Here is an 18,977-nt window from a genome sequence, read left to right as displayed (position 1 = left end):
CTCTGGAAAGACTGCAGAGAAGACAAAGATGATTAGGGGCTGGAGCAGTGGTGGGATTCAAATAATTTAACAACCGGTTCTCTGCCCTAATGACTTGCTGGGTAGGCATGGCTCAGTGGTCATGTGAACATGTGAACATGGCCAACTCAGTGTCACTCATGTCGATGGGTGCTTTGCCTTAGCTGTTAAAATGTAATAGGGGTTAACCGGAGAGGCAGTTTCTGTAAGCAGGGCAACAAAGATTAGGCTAGAAGCAACACCAGAATGGTTCCTTCCTGCCTTCCTTACAAGATTAGGCCTGGAAAGTGGAAAAAAAACAAAAGGAGATTTCTTCCAACAACCAGTTCTCCGAACTGCTTAGAAAGTTAACAACCAGTTCTCCTGAATAGGTGCGAACTGGCTGAATCCCACCACTGGGCTGGAGGCTAAAGCATATGAAGAATATTTGCTGGAATTGGGTACACTTAGTCTAGAGAAAAGAACTAAGGGGTGACATGATAGCAGTCTTCCAATATTTGAGAGGCTGCCCCAAAGAAAGGGGGGGGGGGTTTCAATCTATTCTCCAAAGCACCTGAAGGAAGGACAAGAAGCAATGGATGCAAACTAATCAAGGAGAGAGAGAGACAACTTAGAAATTAGGAGAAATTTCCTGACAGGGAGAACAATTAACCACTGGCATGGCTTGCCTTTAGAGGTTGTAGATGATCCACTACTGGAGGAGTTCAAGAATAGATTGGACAACCATTTGTCCAGAATGATTTAAGGTCTCCTGCCTCGAGCAGAGGGTTGGACTAGAAGACCTCCAAGGTCCCTTCCAATTCTGTTCTTCTGTTATCTAACACTGAAGCAAAAAAAGTTCTCACTCTCTCTTGCAACTCTGCTGGGGAAGATAAAGTGTGGTTTGCAATTACATGTATCTAAAACAACTTGAGGAAGTCAAAGAGCTGAGATTGGTTAATTTAAGGCAACTGGGCTATCGGACACATTTGTACATGGTACAAATCAAAAGCTACCATTTGAGTGCCGCTATTTGTTTCTTTAAGAGATTACATCTTCCACCTGGGTAAGCAGAATTTCACGACCCAGAGATTTCGCTGAAAAAACAGTTTGGTATGTCAACATTTCCATGGTAATGATTACAACCTTGGACATTCTTTTGATTGCCTCTTGTCTCGGGAAAGTTGACATTCTCAGAGACAAACATTCAAGAGTCCTACTCTTTCAAGAGTAAACCTTCAGGATTCTTGGCGGTGTTGGAAATTATTGATCAAACTCTGCAGAAATTAGACCTTAAATGAGTTAATCATTTACTGAAATGAAGAAGTGTCCATGACTGCCTTAAATTGCTTTTTTTCTTCTGGTTTTTTTTTTTTTGAAAGGGAGAATAATCACTTTTCTAAACAGACTGAACATCATTTTAATTGTTGGGAGGTTTATGCTACTTTCTCTTATCTTTGCTTTTCCCCAGGGAAGGAAAGGTTGGGAGGATGTGCTTAAATTCTTCAGCAAATTCCTACATTTTGTTAACAAAAAGGAATGTGTTCAAGTTTACTGATTCACCAAGGAGTTAATCTAGGAGCTCTCTCTGAATTTCCAATTAATTAGTTGTGCTATCTTTTACATAACAGCCAAAGAATCAAAGTTACAAGAAAGTGAAGAGTAATTTCATTTCAGCCCCAACATTTTAAATTTTCCAGGAACACACATTCCATTCCACACCTACACATCACTTTATTCCATTACTGAATGACAAATGTATCCAGGCATATGAATGTTTTCCGAGATTAGAGTCTGCTTCAAGAAACAAAGCAGACCTTCGCTTGCCAAAGCTTATATCATAATAAATTAATTGGTGTTGCCCTGTGCTCAGCCATGAATAAATCTGCCTCATCTGATAGCTTCAACTTTCATACTTTCTGAAACGTACTTTCTAATTTCTTTCTGTGCACATTTGCAAATATTGGGCTGAAAAGCTAGCAGGAACATCTGTGGGCTTTTTGTGACATGTTTCTCTGCCTGTACAGCATGTGCTTATATTTTCTTCCAACATATGCAGTTTTGTAGACATTTCCCTGGATGTTCATTTTATTATATCCTAGGGCAGTGTTGGTTAACCTTTTTTGCTGCCGAGTGCCAAAGTGCATGTGTGCAAATGCACTTATATATGCCCCAATCCCCAAAATGCAATGCGAGCACACACACCCCGGTGCATGCAGCAAGCCATGCCCCGTTTTGGCTTCCAGGTTGGTGCAGGAGGTTTTCCAGGCCCAAAACAGGCATGGGGGGGACCTCGCACAGCGCCCCCATGCCCCGTTTTGGCTTCCACATTGGTGCGGGCATCAGAAATGGAGGAGAAAGGTAGGGCGCACTGGGGGAATGACCTGTGGAGATTGGGGAAGATCCCGCCACCCACCTGTATGCGGCAGAGACCCAAAGTCCAGCTGGCCAGTGGGAGGTGCATGGGCATGTGCGATGGAGCTGGGCTGGAGCGATAGCTGGTTTGCCCGCAGAGAGGGCTCTGCAGGCCACCTGTGGTACGCATACGATAGGTTCACCATCGCAGTCCTAGGATGTAGTTCACATGGCCACATTGTAAAATTTAGAAAAGTGAGGAAATTGGGAGGGGGGAGAACCGGTTTATTTATCTTGACTGTGCCAGTTCTCATTAAAATATGTATTATACTTGTCCTTTATAGGAAGGATAGAATAGAATAGAATAGAAGAGAAGAGAAGAGTTGGAAGGGACCTTGGAGGTCTTCTAGTCCAACCCCCTGCCTAGACAGGAAACCCTACTCCACTTCAGACAAATGGCTATCCAACATCTTCTTAAAAACTTCCAGTGTTGGAGCATTCACAACTTCTGAAGGCAGGTTGTTCCACTGATTAATTGTTCTCACTGCCAGGAAATTTCTCCTCAGTTCTAAGTTGCTTCTCTCCTTGATTAGTTTCCACCCATTGCTTCTTATTCTACCCTCAGGTGCCTTGGAGAATAGTTTGACTCCCTCTTCTTTGTGGCAACCCCTGAGATATTGGAACAATGCTATCATGTCTCCCCTAGTCCTTCTTTCTCTTAAGCTAAACATATCCAGTTCCTGCAACAGTTCTTCATATGTTTTAGCCTCCAGTCCCCTAATCCTCTTTGTTGCTCTTCTCTGCACTCTTTCTAGAGTCTCCACATCTTTTTTACATTGTGGTGATCAAAACTGGATGCAGTATTCCAAGTGTGGCCTTACCAAAGCACGATAAATTGGTATTAACACTTCATGTGATCTTGATAGGCAACTATGGATTGGAAAATTGAAAAAAAGTGCCTGAAGATGCTTACGTCCAACCTTTTCTATGCTATTTCCCCCCCAAAAAACCCCACCTCTAATTTGTTGATGAAACTGTAAGAAATCAAGTCTGACTTTCAGCATCCGTTTTTAAAAAATATTTCATTCAGTGTTTATCAATTGTAAAGAGCAAACCTTTGCTCCTCGCTGTCCTTTGGTCAATCCAACATATTCTTCTGTCCCTGTGGAAGACGGAGGCCCCGCTGGTCCTGGCAGCCCCACATCTCCCTAATCGGAAAATAAAAATGGGTCAGTATTGTTAATGGTAATCATATTTTTTGAATGCCCAAAGTCATTGACTGAGATGGACAACTATAGAAATTCAGTAAATAAATTAGATGCAAGAAAAGCATCTTAAAGACTGATTAAGTGGCTCGTGCCTTTATCACCATTTTTGCGCCCAAAGAATTAAGGATATAGAAGGACAAAATGATGTAGCTATCGTTAGTAAGGTGGGTAACTTGAAGTGGCTGAGCAAATGCAAACGTACTTTTCAAGTAGACAACTATTTAAAGTTACAACAGCCAAAGCATCTTAGGGAGATATTTACTTGAGTGAGATTCGAACAGCTTGACACAATGGTCAGATATGGGAGATTCCACTCTATACCCTACAATGAGCGTCTCTGCATTTGCGGAGCGGCAGAGGTAGAAGACTTGGCTCACATCCTATTGGATTGTTGCTTGTATAAGGGGATGAGAGACAGATACCTTGGTCCATATACCAATCGAAGGACCCATTGCGATCCCCATATCAAAACAATTTCCCTTATGTGCAGCCAGAATCTGAAAATAACTTTTAAAATAACAAAGAATTTAAGGGAAATGGTTCGGTTGAGATCTACATATGTGCGACTGATTGGAGTAGATTGTAAGGGTGACACCGAAACATAATTTTATGTCGTTTTATTCTATTTTATATATTTTTCTATAAATTATATTGTATCTTAGCTTATAACTATTGCATTTTACCTTACTCTTACTTGAAATTGTTAGTATAAGGTTTTATTGGCAAGATGTGTGTGAACCTTGTGCTTTGATATGGCCTGTAGGCTAATCAAAAAAAGCTATCATATCATAGACAAGGACTTCTCGACCTCAGGAATTCTGAGATCTGTTGGTTAGGGAATTCTGGCAGTTGAAGTCCACAAAGTTGAAGTCCACATATCTTAAAGATGCTGAAGTAGAGAAACACTGCTCTAGACTCCTGCAATGCATTCTTCATTGGATTATCTTTAAAGACTTTAGGTAGTACAAAAGACAGTGGCCCAGATCCATCCAGGTAGATGTTGGCAGGTGCATGTTACACCGATTTTTTCAGGCCCTGCCTTAGATTCTCAGTTTCCTAATGCCATTTAAAGTGCTGGTTTTCCTCTAAAAAAGCATTTTATGGCTTGGTTCCTGCTTACTTAAGAACTCCATCTTCCCCTGGAATCAACCTAGCCTTTTTGGCAGTGGTGAAATTAGTGGGCGTGGCTTGGTGGTCATGTGACCAGGTGGGCATGGTTGCACAACTGACTCACACACAATGCAAAAGCAGCAGGACTTCACACAAAAAAATGTCCCCTGCAACATGCAGGAACCTCACAGAGTCACAGAGAGCTCAAAAACCAACTATCCCACTTTACCAGGTGGGCACGGCTGCACAACTGACTTCACACACAATGCAAAAGCAGCAGGACTTCACACAAAATGCAACAAGCAGGAGCCTCACAGACAAGCTGATAGTCGGACCTTTTTAAAAGCATTTTTTTACTACCAGTTCGGGCAAATAGGTAGTTTTAAAAAATGCTTTAAAAAGTTCCCAGCACAGCTGATTATTGCATAGCTGATTGTTGAAAGTTTTGAACATTTTTAAAAGCATTTTTTTACTACCCCTTTGAGTGAACAGTAGCATCTTTTACTATCAGTTTGGCCAAACCGGCCCGAACCAGTAGCATTTCACCCCTGCTTTTTGGTCATGTTTGGAGAAGCAGCTGATTGTCCTTCTCTTTCAGGAGGTCAAGCAGCCAAAGCCTAGAGGAATTGTTTATAATTGAACGGGTTTTCTAGAATGCTCTCCCACAAAAAGTTTGATGGGCTCTAATATCCATCACCTCCAAAAGAGTTGAAAATGAAGCTTTTCTGGAGAACATTTGGAAGCCGATACCAATTTTGGAAATTGTACGTTGCAAGCAGAGTGAAAAAAATTGACCCTCTTCCCCATCACCCAATCTTCTTCTTGATATGCAACCTGTTTTCAGGGCAAGAACATGAATACATGGCCAACGTGTGGAAGGACAGTTAACGATCTTCTTAATCTCACAGTGATCTGAGAAAACGCTATTTAGTGTCCCATTGCAAAACCAAAACAAACTTACTTTTTCTCCTGTTTCTCCATGGAAAACGAGACCGCTACTGCCCTGCAAAATAACAAAAATAAACACCAAATCGTTGTAATTTTTACTTTCCAAAAATGGTACAATTGAAACATAAAGACATCCAAACAGGAGTCAAAAGAAACAATCAATGGAATTAAAGCTTGTTTTCTTATATCTGTCTTCCAAAAGAGTTCATCAACATTCACCATTTGAAAAAAAAACAAACTCTTTAGTATTAGTTTTGGTAATCCAACCTGAGTTGATGAGGAATTAAAGCTAATTATTTGGGTTCAAAGTATTAAAATGTTTCTCTTTTCTCACACTAATTTCATTAGCTTGATGTCATACGCAAAGCACTCGGACACAATAGGAATGGACAGAACATCATTAGTCACAAACAGCTGCATAATTAGAATAATGCATATATTACAAATATATATTTTGTAATCCTAGATCTTGAGAAACATCTAATTGAGGGAGTCCTCATGACCATAATTGGGACCAGTTATGTGGCTAATCAAAGCAGTTGTAGAGTTGTAAAATCCTGTAGCTAATCAGCAGTTGTAAAAATGATTGTATGCCTTTTTTTGCCATGGGTTTTAATGGAATCACTGCAGTTGTTAAGTGAATCACGTGGCTATTAAGTGAATCCAACTTCCCAAATTGACTTTGCTTGTTGGAAGCCAGTTGAGAAGGTACCAAATGGTAGTCACATGAGTTTGGAGCGGTTTACGTTAAATTTCTATCTATTGTGTGTTTGTGTGTTATTGTGGTTGAAGCTGAAGTAGTCATTGAGAGGTAGGACATTGTAGCGGATAATTTTATGTACTATGTTTAGTAGTAAGGTGGCATAGTTCTAAGTTGTCTAAGCCCAAAATTTCAAGCCTGGTGGCATAAGGGATTCTGTTGGGAGCAGAGGAGTGGAGGACTCTTCTCGTGAAATATCTCTGGACTCGTTCGATTGTATTAATGTCCGATATGCAGTGTGGGTTCCAGACAGATGAGCTGTATTCGAGAATTGGTCTAGCAAAGGTTTTTTATGCCCTAGTTTGCAATACAATATTACCAAGAGAAGAAGCTTCACAAGATCTTCTGTCCATCTTTAATGCAAAAAAGTTGTCCTAAGGTTTATCAGGAAGAAAACAATGTTATTGATTTGTTGGGTGACAAAATGCCCAGAATCCATCAAACACACTTACCACAGACCCTGGGAGCCCTGGGAAACCTGGGGGTCCCTGAATTAGAAGGAAACAATATTAATCAGATGTTGCACTTGAAAAACAAATGTCATTTCACGGGTGGAACAAATGAATAAAAAGAGGGAACTGTTGTTAAAAAAAGGAAAAGCGAATGGCGCCTTGAATATCCCAAGTTATTCACAGTGAAATATTATTTAGGAAGCAAAGAAATGAATTATTCAGTAATAGATGAGAGCGGCTGATTTGTGCCAAATCCTCCTTTGCGTGAGATGAGAATCTCACTCCTACGTCCTATCCTGGGTTGATGCCCTTATCTTAAATATTTAAGCAAATAGATGTGAAAAAGGGCAGACACCTCCCACCCAAACTACAGTGGATCAGAAGCTAAAGGGGGTGGAATTAAATCCTTTCCCACCTTGTCATTCTGCTTTCCCTCCTGAACCAAAGAAGGAATAATCTGCATTAGGACATAGATTAATCTATCCTAATCAGAATAACAGAGTTGGAAGGGGGCTTGGAGGTCTTCTACTCCAACCCCCTGCTGAAGCAGGAAACTCTATACTATTTCAGATAAATCTCTTTTGAAAAACTTCCAGTGTTGGAGCATTCACAACTTCTGCGAGCAAGCTACTCCACTGAGAGATTGTTCTAACTCTCAGGAAATTTCTCCTTAGTTCTAGGCTGGTTCTCTCCTTGATTAGTTTCCATTCATTGACTCTTGCCTTCTGGTGCTTTGGAGTGGTACTAAAGCGGTACTTTAGTGCAACCAAGGATTGTATTAGCTTTTATGTCTGCAGCTGCATACTGCTGGCTCGTGTTTAAGGGACCTTGGAGTCCTAGTGGATAATCCCTTCAATATGAATCAGCAGTGTACATCAGCAACCAAAAAAGCTAATACAATCCTTGATTGTATAAATAGAGGCATAGAATCAAAATCACGTGAAGTATTAATACCGCTTTATAAAAAAGCCCTACTAAGACCACACCTGGAATACTGCATCCAGTTTTGGTCACCACACTACAAAAAAGCTGTTGAGACTTTGGAAAAAGTGCAAAGAAGAGCAACTAAGATGATTAAACTCCTGGAGACTAAAGCATATGAAGAACGGTTGCAGGATTTGAGTTTGGCTAGTTAGAGAAAAGAAGGACTAAGAGTGATACGACAGCAGTTATTCCAGTATCTGAGAGGTTGCCACAAAGAGGAGGGGTCAACTTATTTTCCAAAGCACCTGAGGGCAGGACACGAAACAATAGATGGAAACTAATCAAGGAGAGATGCAGCCTGCAATTAAGAAGCAACTTGCTAACAGTGAGGACAATTAACCAGTGGAACAGCTTGACACCAGAAATTGTGGGGGCTTCATCACTGGTGGTTTTTAAGAAGAGACTGGACAGTCACCTGTCTGAAATGGTATAGGTCAGATCTCCTGCTCGAGCAAGGGGCTGGACTAGAAGACCTCCAAAGTCCCTTCCAGCTCTAGTTTGATTCTAAACACTATAGATAGCAATCAGTAGCTATTTCATACATTCTGAACTAGCTACAATGGTATTCAGGATGCAATTAATAACACACACAAAAAAAGAGAATGATTTACCGGAAATCCAGGTAGCCCGATGGGACCAGCAGGGCCTGATCGACCTGGAAAACCTTTAGGTCCCTGTTAAGAAGGACAGGAAAGGCAAGAAATAAAGTTCAGTAGTCACGTGTCCTGCTCATCCCCAAATGAGTTGACTGTTGTCAGGTTTGTAACCCAAACTCATCACAGTGTCAATCATCACATGTCATGCAAAACCAGAACTGTGTTGTTATCTCTCGTTATTATCATTATTATTATTATCTCTCTTGTCATTGGCTTGATTACTTCCACGGTTAGAGGACATCTCCTGGAGCGTAGAACCCCAAGAGGAAGATTCAAAACTCCCCCACAGGATAGAAAACATGATGTGAAAAGTAGAAACAAATTTCGGGATGTCTGTTTATTTGCAAAGCCCAAAAGCCAGCCAAGAAAAAGGTTTGCTCTGGTTGTAGGAAGCCAATTTTTATGGGGTTCTTTTTCCTTCCCCCTCTCTTGATTCTAATCTGTATCTTCCTTTCTCATCCCATTGGCTTTTCTTTCAGCTAAACCCAGTCCTACATAAGGAACGTATAAAAGGCTGGGGGGTGAGGGGGGGGGAGATGAAAGGTCTTTCTCATGGAAGGTAGTTGGACAACCAAAAACTGATATACTGTATCTGTCGGTATATTATCCATCTTATCCATGGATGGGCTTCAAATATTTTAGCAACGGGTTATCTGCCCAGTTGTTGGGTGGGCGTCGCCATGGTGGGCGTAGCCTAGTTGACCTCCTGCATCATGGTAGGAGGGCATTTTTGCCCTCCCCGGGTTCCGGAAGCTTTCCTTGAGCCTCTGGGAGGGTGAAAGCGCTCTCCCCAGGCTCCGGAGGATGGAAACGGGGAGTGTTTCTCATCTTCCCCAAGCCTTCTCGCACACCCTGCACTTACCTGCATCCGAAATGTGTGGGGACTCCTGGGAAGGGTGGGTGGGGCCAGCCAGGAGTGGGATTTGTGGGTTCTCCAAACTGCACAGAATCTTAGCTAGAGGTTCTCCCGAACCCCTGCAAACCCACAGTAACCCACCCAATACTTATCGATCCTCCTCCCTCCCTCCCTCCCTCTCACTCACTTATCCTTCCTATCTCTCCCTCTATCTCATCCTTCCCACCCCTCTCCCTTCCATTTCTCTCTATCTTACCCATCCTATCTCTCTCTACTTATCTCACCCCCCCTCTCCATTCTAACTATCCTCCTCCTCCTCTCTCTCTAACTAGCTGTTTCTGGGAGCTACTCCTCCAAAAGGATCTAACAGATTTAAATCAGAAATTCTAAAAAAAATCTATAATAGGAAAAATGCTAATCATAAACAAAAGGTCCCCTGGCTACCCTTGGTGGGGGCAAGTGGTACCACAGACATCATATTTTATGCCATGGTGACATGGCACACATGACACCCTTTGGCCTTGTACTGGACTTATGTTACTCGTACCTTCCTCTTCTAACAAGAAAGCTATTGTTTGTTCTTCTACCACACAGAGGGTGGAACTCTGCAGGGGAACGTTGGATTCTATTCCTACTTGTAGAATTTCCTCCCTGCAAACAGTTTGGTGGTTCTGTAAGTTTTGTAAAAAAAAGCGGGGGGAACGTGGTGGCTCAGTGGCTACGATGCTAAGCTTGTCCATCAGAAAAGTCAGCAGTTCGGTGGTTTGAATCCCTAGCATAATGGAGTGAGCTCCCGTGACTTGTCCCAGCTTCTACCAACCTAGCAGTTCGAATGCATGTAAAAATGCAAGTAGGAAAAATAGGGACCACCTTTGGTGGGAAGGTAACAGCGTTCCGTGCGCTTTTGGCATTGAGTCATGCTGGCCACATGACCACAGAGACGTCTTTGGACAGCGCTGGCTCTTTGGCTTTGAAACGGAGATGAGCACCGCCCCCTAGAGTCGGGAACCACTATCACATACGTGCGAGGGAAACCAAGTTTTGTAAAGATTAAACAGCAGTTAAGAAAAGTAAAGCACTCCTTGTCTATCTCATTGAGTTATTGATCAAGTCTACTTCCCTCCTCATAAGAAGTCTATAATGTGAGTTGCGGTTGTGACAAACTGAGTCAATTAATACGCTTCCACGGCTGTGGTGGATTTAGGACTAAGGTTTTCTAAGGATAATTCAACACTATTATGCTGGAAACAAAGTTGAAACTTTCTTTCTCTTTACTAATTGCCAAAAATAATGCAACACACAGGCAAGGAAAACAGAAATTACAAGGGAAATGAACTTACAATAGCACCATCCAGTCCAGGAAGACCTCTTTCTCCCTAAATAATAACATAAAAACAGCAAGAACTTTAGATGAAACATAGATTAGCAGGGAAATGTATTATACAAAAGTTTCAGAAATGTTTTTTTTTTTTAAATTGTGGGAGACAGCTTCCCAATCAAAGACTTAAATGCAATCTCTGTAGCGATTACTAGAATATCTTGATTACTAGAACGACTTAGTTGGGATAGTCAAAATGTTGGCAGCAAAAAAAAAAAAAACACCCACATTTGATTGAAAATGAATTAGGGGGGAGGGGAATCAAGCCCCATCAGACCCAAGGCACATCCAGTATTTTGAATCCCACCCCAGTGGCTGAAAACATCTGGGCAAAAGCTCCCAAAGGTGCTTTTTTGTTTTGCTTGAAGAGGTTTTCCTTCTCATCCAAAAAGCGTCTTCAGTTTTGACTTCTGACATCTTCAAGCAAACCAAGAAGGTCCAGTTGCCTTGTGAAAGGAAGCAGCTTTGGGACAACTATGACCTGGATGCCTGAGAACCTCCAGAGATATCTGGGCAGATGCCAATTTGGAACATCTGGGCAGCTTCCAACTTAAATAGGAAGTTAGTTGCTTTGTTCTACTGGCTTTCAAGAGGTATCCGTATGTTGAATTTAAAAAGTGGTTCCTTTTATCAAGCATGACTTTTAAAATCCTTAGCTTCCATGGTTAATCTGGAATCTAATAATCAAATTTATTTCACTATGGTCAATGAAAGCTATGGCAAATCTAGACTGCACACTAAAAAACAGAGACATTACCTTGCCAACAAAAGTGTGTATAATCAAGGTTTTCTCAGTTGTAATGTATGGCTGTGAAAGTTGGACCATAAGAAAGGCTGAGTACCAAAGAATGGAGGCCTTTGAACTCTGGTGCTGGAGAAGACTCTTGTGAGTCCCTTGGACTGCAAGGCGATCCAACTGGTCAGTCCTAGAGGAGGTCAACCCTGACTGCTCTTTAGAAGGCCTGAAGATGAAACTCAAATACTTTGGCCACCTAATGAGAAGGAAGGACTCACTGGAGAAGAGCCTGATGCTGGGAAGGATTGAGGGTAAAAGAAGAAAGGGACGATAGAGAACGAGGTGGCTGGATGGAGTCACTGAAGCAGAAGGCGTGAGCTTAAATGGACTAGAGGATGATAGAGAAGGCCTGGAGGAATGTTGTCCATGGGATCGTGATGGGTTGGAAATGACTTCACAACTAACAACAACCAAAGAGGAAACAATTCATGACTAGCAACAACAACAATGGTCAATGACCTGCAAGGAATCTTCACATTTCTAAAGCCAATTTATCAAACACAGGCATAACCTTTTTTAAGCTGTCTTCTTCCTCCCAAAGAAAATTTCAAACTTAATTGCTTAGACATACCTTCTGCTCCAGTTCCTTTATCTGGACATTTCTTACCTTCACTCCTTTAAAAATCCCTGGGGCATAGACGGGTTCACCTTTGGGGCCTTTAGGACCAGGCCGACCCTGGATAGAGAAATTAAGAAAAAAAGAACAAAAGATACTCTTTAGCAAAAATAAATAAAAAAGATAGCCAGAGTAAATTCAAAGCTTCGTTGTCCTGAAGCTGAAATTAAAAATCTAAGAAATGCATATAGAATTCATTTGCATTATATACATTCTATTACAGCTATGATGGACATACTGTTGGAAGATAAAAAGGAGAGGAATAGATTGTCATGGAGAAAACTCTATCTAGGTGGATCTCCATGAGGTGACATCAACTTGATGGTACATAAACAACCAATCAACCAACCAACCATCCAACTCAACCCAACCCAACTCAACCCAACTGAACCCAACCAACCAACCAACCAATTCAATATACATTGAAGACTTTATATGTAATTTGTCATGTCAGAATGTGTTTATTGGAAGACCCTCATGGTATTGCCCTTTTGAAGATAGGCTAGGCTACATACATTACTGAATAAGTACTACTAGTATATGGTTCAGATAACATTTTAAGCCACAATACACTTTGAATTTAGGATAGCCTATTTAAATTTTGTTTAAACAAATTGAAATCCAGCTATTGTGGTCTACCAACCACACATCATGGCTTAGTATATTGCTGGTTATTTATAGTCGGACTATGATTTGCTATAGTGTACAAATCTACCCACTACCATAATAGGACTTCCCCAAAGAGGGTGGTATCTCTAGATAATCATCTGCTCTCAAGATAGGAAAGAGTTGACATGATGAGAGGGATATCTATGACTTTTTGCTTGGCTGCTAAAAAGGGGAAATAATTAGACACCCCCAAACCTTTTCACCACAGTTATAAAGAAAGCAGCCTTAGAACCACCCATAGTAGTAACTGTTTAAGACAGTGTTTCTCAACTGCAACTTTAAGATGTCTGAACCTTAACTCCCAGAATCCCCCAGACATCTTAAAGCCGTCAAGGCTGAGAAAGATAGGTTTAAGTTATCCAGTCAACCACCAATCTCAACCTAGGACCAAAGCTACATCAAGAAATACCGGTGGTCCTTGGGGACCAGGGAATCCGTCTGATCCAGAGGGGCCAGGACTTCCAATGGTACCATTACAGCCATCTAAACCAGGAAGACCTCTGGATCCTGGCTGACCGGGGTGTCCCTGTTCAAGGGGAAAAAAGAAGCACAAATTAATATTTCTTAATCACGTCTTAATTGTTTAAATAATGCAAGGGAATGGAATTGGCCTTGCTTAGGAGGACATTCATTTATATTTGCATACCTGAGCTTGATAACACCAGATGTGTATTTTTTACACATTTACTCCATACCCATACTTGGGATGCTTTACCCATTTACTCAACTGTAGAAAAGATTTGGTGTGTTTATTGCCTTTATTTATGAGCCCAGCCAACTCCCAACTTTGCAATAGCCCCAGAGATATTTTTCTCTTCATTAAATGCCAACAACCTTATCCCAATATTCAGGGCGCTCTGGCTGTTAATTATCTTTCCAAAAGTTATCCTCTTCCTGGGGGAAAAAAAAACTAAAATAATTTTCAACCAGTTCCTCATTCTATAAGGAATGCATAGTTATGTAAATAGTTACCCCAAAGTACATTTGTTTATATTTGCATGCCTCAACGTGATAACCCTACATGTTGGATTAGTGAGACACTTAATCAGTTTGGGGGCTCTGATTCAGTGGGTGCAATCCCACTGAAAATTGAACAAAACTACATTCTTATTAACTGTTCCTAACAAAGGTTTGCCCTGACCAGTTGTACATGGACTGAAGAGATTGGCTGTGCTTTCATCTCTGTACAGCTTTTTCCCCCCACCCTCTGAAACCAAAACAGCAGATGGCAGCAGAAATAGCTCTCTACGAGAGCAGACTTACACGGTGGCTTTGAATTCTGACTGTAAAACAAAATGAGGAAGGAAGGGTGTGTGTGTGTTTCAGCTGCATCTGCAGGCATTGGAGATTTTGATAGCATTTTTCCAAGAGACAGGTTAGTCTTTTGCCACCATGCAAAAACAAAGAGCTCCGTGGGCAACCTGAAATCCCCTCCGGGCATCCAAATAACGGAATAACAGAGTCGGAAGGGACCTTGAAGGTCTTCGAGTCCAACCTTCTACTCAAGGAGGAAACCCTATACCAGTGATGGCGAACCTTTTTGGCACCAAGTGTCCAAACCAGAATGCGTGTGCATGCGTGACACAGCGCGGGGAAAACTGAAGGCCGGCTGGCAAGTGCGTATGTGCATGCCATCCAGTTGGTCTTTGGGTTTTTGTCACCAACATGTGTGCTGGCCAGCTGGTCTTTGCATGCGCTGCAGCACCAGAAAGCCGAAAAACAGCTGACCGATGCGGCTGCCTGTTTTTTGGCCATTTTCAGGCTATTTTCAGGGCATTTTCAAGCCATTATTTGGGATGTTTTCAGGCCATTTATGGGCCACAAACAGCACAAAAATGGCCTGAAAATAACCCAGAAAACAGCCTGTTCTTGGGCTGTTTTTTAGGCAGTTTTCAGGCCATTTTCTGGCGCTCTGGTGCATGTGAAGACCATGCACACCAGAAATCAGAAGCACAGCTGGCAACAGCACACATGCCCACAGAGAAGGCTCTGCATTCCACCTCTGGCACGCGTGTCATAGGTCCGCCTATATCGTTTCAGACAAATGGCTCTCTAATCTCTTCTTAAAGACTTCCGGTGTTGGAGCACCCACAACTTCTGGAGGCAAGTTGTTCCACTGATTAATTGTTCTGACTGTCAGGAAATTTCTCCTCGGTTCTAAGTTGCTTCTCTCCTTGATTAGTTTCCACCCATTGCTTCTTGTCCTGCCTTCAGGTTCTTTGGGAAATATATAAATCTTCTTAAGACACATACCCCCCCTGCCTCACAGAAGGTGAGAAGACGGGTGAGTAAACAGGGACGTCTCCCATTGGGGCTGAAGGGTTCAGTGGGATGGAGTTCAAGATGTTCTCGAGAACATTTAGAATTTGTCATCTGAGAACATAGAGGACAAGAAAGGAATTCTACTAAGATTCAGCAGATACTGGACTATTCGAGAAGGTCTATGGATTTTCTCAATTATTCAGGTCATGGTTGTCCCAAAGGTGCTTTTTGAAAAGGCAGCTGGACTTTCTTGTGTTTTTTCTCCCCCTTGAAAACATTTTGTTTCTCATTCAAGAAGAATGGAACTGAAGAAGCTTCTTGGATGAGAAGCAAAAGGTTCTCAAAGAAAAAAACCCAAAAAGTCCAGTTGCCTTTTGAAAAAAGCACCCTTGGGACAACTATTTGAGAATTCTCACTTTGCACGATTTATACATTTGGTCTATTACAGAAACTGAAAAGATTTATTGTGTTTCTAAGTACTGTGAGGTTGGTGTATGAGGCCAGTCAACCTCTAAGTTTGCAGTAACTTTAAGTGCATTCTTTCTCCATTAAATGCCAACAAAAGTATCCAAATATTTAGGGCACTCTGACTGTTCTTTATCCTTTGAAATGTCATCATCATCATAAAACAAGTGAAGAACATTTTACCCAGGCAACTTTTTCACGTAAGAAGCTTAAATGGGGGCTCCATCTGTTTAGGTATGAAACTTAGTTTGAAAATCTACAGGATGAATGTCATCAGCACAAATTATGTATTTAATTGCAAAGGCCTAAAGCCAGACCTGGAACTGAAACCATTTTACGTGATGATCATGGACGAACCAACCTGATTTTTTTAAAAAAGATTTTTCTGATTGAGAATAAATATATAATTAAATGGAAGCTGCTCAGCTACCAAGGGTAAGTCACGCTCACTATGGAAAATAACTCCTGGCATGAATTAAGCATTTCCAAATACGACCACCGCTTTAAAATATGGCTGTATCACTTTTAAAAACAAGCCTGAAAGGAATTCCTTTGACTAGACAATTAATGTGCAACAAGTCAGAGAGCACTTCCAAAAAGGATGATGATGGTGATGATAATGGATGGATGGAAGGAAGGAAGGAAGGAAGGAAGGAAGGAAGGAAGGAAGGAAGGAAGGAAAAGGAAAGAAAGAAAGCAGGGAGGGAAGATAGATAGGGAGGGAGGGAGGGAAGGAAGGAAGGAAGGAAAAGGAAAGAAAGCAGGGAGGGAGGAGGGAGGGAAGGTAGATAGGGAGGGAGGGAAGGAAGGAAGGAAAGAAGGAAGGAAAAGGAAAGAAGGCAGCGAGGTAGGCAGGAAGGAAGGGAAGTAGGGGAGACGGAGGGAAGGTAGATCGGAGGGAGGAGGGAAGAAGGAAGAAGGAAGAAAGGTGGGAGGGAGGGAGGGAAGAAAGGAAGGAAAAGGAAGACAGGGAGGTAGGAGGGAAGGAAGATAGACAGGAGAGAGGAAGGGAAGGAAGGAAGGAAGGAAGGAAGGAAGGAAGGAAGGAAGGAAGGAAGGAAAAGGAAAGAAGGCAGCGAGGTAGGCAGGAAGGAAGGGAAGTAGGAGAGATGGAGGGAAGGTAGATCGGAGGGAGGAGGGAAGAAGGAAGAAGGAAGAAAGGTGGGAGGGAGGGAGGGAAGAAAGGAAGGAAAAGGAAGACAGGGAGGTAGGAGGGAAGGAAGATAGATAGGAGAGAGGAAGGGAAGGAAGGAAGGGAGGGAGGAAGGAAGGAAGGAAGGAAGGAAGGAAGGAAAAGGAAAAAGGCAGGGAGGTAGGAGGGAGGGAAGGTAGAGAGGAGAAAGGGAGGGAAGGAAGGAAAGAAGGAGGGAGGAAGGAAGGAAGGAAGTCTTACAGGAACAAACACCCATTAATGTATCAATAAAGCAGAATATTTGTAGCTCAAGGCTGAAATGAGGGATTCTTGGTGCTTTCTGCATTTGGTAAGGAGAGAGGAGGAGAGAGAAGAAGCTCAGAGAACGCTAAGAATCATTCATAAAAGTCTTTAAAACTTTTATCAGATGGGAAACCAGCTATTGTTCCCCCCTTGTAGAATGTGATCCTTGCTATGCAACCACAAGTTAGTCTGTCCCTTGAACTGAAAAGGCTTCGTGCCACCCGCCTGAAGAGTTAATCCTATAAAGGAAAAAAAAATGTAAATATATTGTAAACCTCTGTATTAATTCCTTGTTTGGGGCTTGGTAGTATTTTATGTCAACAAAGCATCTTGTAATAAAACATAGGCGCTGACCCACGACAACTCAGAGCTAACATATGCTGTCCTTCATACATTTATTTATGTATTTAGTTGTATAGCCAGAAGGCTGCAGATATCTCCTGGGGACAAACTAATCCGGTAGAAATATGTTTGTAAAGGGAATCCGGCAATCCCAAACCTAAGCAGAAAATCAAAACAATACAATACAATACAATAGTAGAGTTGGAAGGGACCTTGGAGGTCTTCTAGTCCAACCCCCTGTCTAGGCAGGAAACCCTGTACCATTTCAGACAAATAGCTATCCAACATCTTCTTAAAGTCTTCCAGTGTTGGGGCATTCGCAACTTCTGGAGGCAACTTCCGTTCCACTGATTCATTGTTCTAACTGTCAGGAAATTTCTCCTCGGTTCTAGGTTGCTTCTCTCCTTGATTAGTTTCCACCCATTTCTTCTTGTTCTACCCTCAGGTGCCTTGGAGAATAGTTTGACTCCCTCTTCTTTGTGGCAACCCCTGAGATATTGGAACACTGCTATCATGTCTCCCCTGGTCCTTCTTTCTCTTAAGCTAGCCATGCCCAGTTCCTGCAACCGTTCTTCATATGTTTTAGTCTCCAGTCCCCTAATCATCTTTGTTGCTCTTCTCTGCACTCTTTCTAGAGTTTCCACATCTTTTTTACATCGTGGCGACCAAAACTGGATGCAGTATTCCAAGTGTGGCCTTCCCAAGGCCTTATAAAGTGGTATTAACCCTTCACGTGATCTTGATTCTATCCCCCTGTTGATGCAGCCTAGAACTGTGTTGGCTTTTTTGGCAGCTGCTGCACACTGCTGGCTCCTATTTAAATGGTTGCCCACTAGGACTCCAAGATCCCTTTCACAGATAAGACTACCCACTCTTATCTGTGAATAAGATAAGATCTGTGAATCAGATAAGACTACCCAGGATTTAGGGATGAAATTATCTTCTCCTTTTATATCCCTATAAACATCCAGGAGCCACTTTCTTATACTCGAGTTTGTTGCTCAGGGTTTCAGGTTGCAAGATCAGTGCTGGTTCTCAGTGGATGGTGACATCTCTCTCTTCATTGTCTACGGAGATTTCTCAGTCATCCAGGTCCCAAAGGAACTTTTTCAAAAGGCAACTGGACTTGGTTTTACCTTGAAGACATTTCCCTTTTCATCCAATTTTTTTAAATGTTGCAAGTTGCCTGGAATCACCTCTGTATGAGTTAGGTAACCGTATGTATTTGCTAAGGTGGCTCAGTGGCTAAGATGCTGAGCTTGTCGATCAAAAAGGTCGGCAGTTTGAATTCCTAGCACTGCATAATGGAGTGAGCTCCCATTACTTGTCCCAGCTTCTGCCAACCTAGCACATAAAAACGCAAGTAGAAAATAGGAATCACATTTGGTGGGAAGCATTCCGTGGGCCTTCAGCGTTGAGTTATGCTGGCCACGTCATGCTGGAGACGTCTTCAGACAGCGCTGGCTCTTCGGCTTTGAAACGGAGATGAGCACCGCGCCCCCAGAGTCGGGAATGACTAGCACATATGTGCGGGGGGAACCTTTACTTTTATATATTTGCTAAATAATTAAATATAAATGTTAGCTCACCACCACTTACAAAGGATGCAAAACAGCCTAGGTTTTCTT

General features: G+C 42.1%; 2 protein-coding genes across 3 annotated transcripts in view; one reads left to right on the top strand and one right to left on the bottom strand.

The window, feature by feature from the left end:
- The window catches only part of COL4A6 (collagen type IV alpha 6 chain), a 203,971-nt gene that overhangs the window by 62,394 nt on the left and 122,600 nt on the right, over positions 1-18,977 (bottom strand). For both annotated transcript variants that reach the window (XM_081963965.1, XM_081963966.1), the window contains exons 6-12: positions 13,255-13,371; positions 12,168-12,236; positions 10,727-10,762; positions 8,486-8,548; positions 6,891-6,926; positions 5,692-5,733; positions 3,468-3,560 (exon numbers count right to left, since the gene is read on the bottom strand). In XM_081963965.1, the coding sequence (XP_081820091.1) occupies positions 3,468-3,560; positions 5,692-5,733; positions 6,891-6,926; positions 8,486-8,548; positions 10,727-10,762; positions 12,168-12,236; positions 13,255-13,371 (456 nt within the window). The remainder of the gene's footprint in view (positions 1-3,467; positions 3,561-5,691; positions 5,734-6,890; positions 6,927-8,485; positions 8,549-10,726; positions 10,763-12,167; positions 12,237-13,254; positions 13,372-18,977) is intronic.
- Positions 1-18,977, top strand: part of RAB39B (RAB39B, member RAS oncogene family) — a 404,112-nt gene that overhangs the window by 354,363 nt on the left and 30,772 nt on the right. The gene's annotated exons all lie outside the window — the stretch shown is intronic.

The sequence above is a fragment of the Natrix helvetica genome, assembly GCF_964273705.1.
Source record: "Natrix helvetica genome assembly, chromosome: 11".
Taxonomy (NCBI): Eukaryota; Metazoa; Chordata; class Lepidosauria; order Squamata; family Natricidae; genus Natrix; species Natrix helvetica.
Note: the sequence above shows the minus strand (reverse complement) of the source record. Positions and strands in the feature narration are given on the sequence as shown.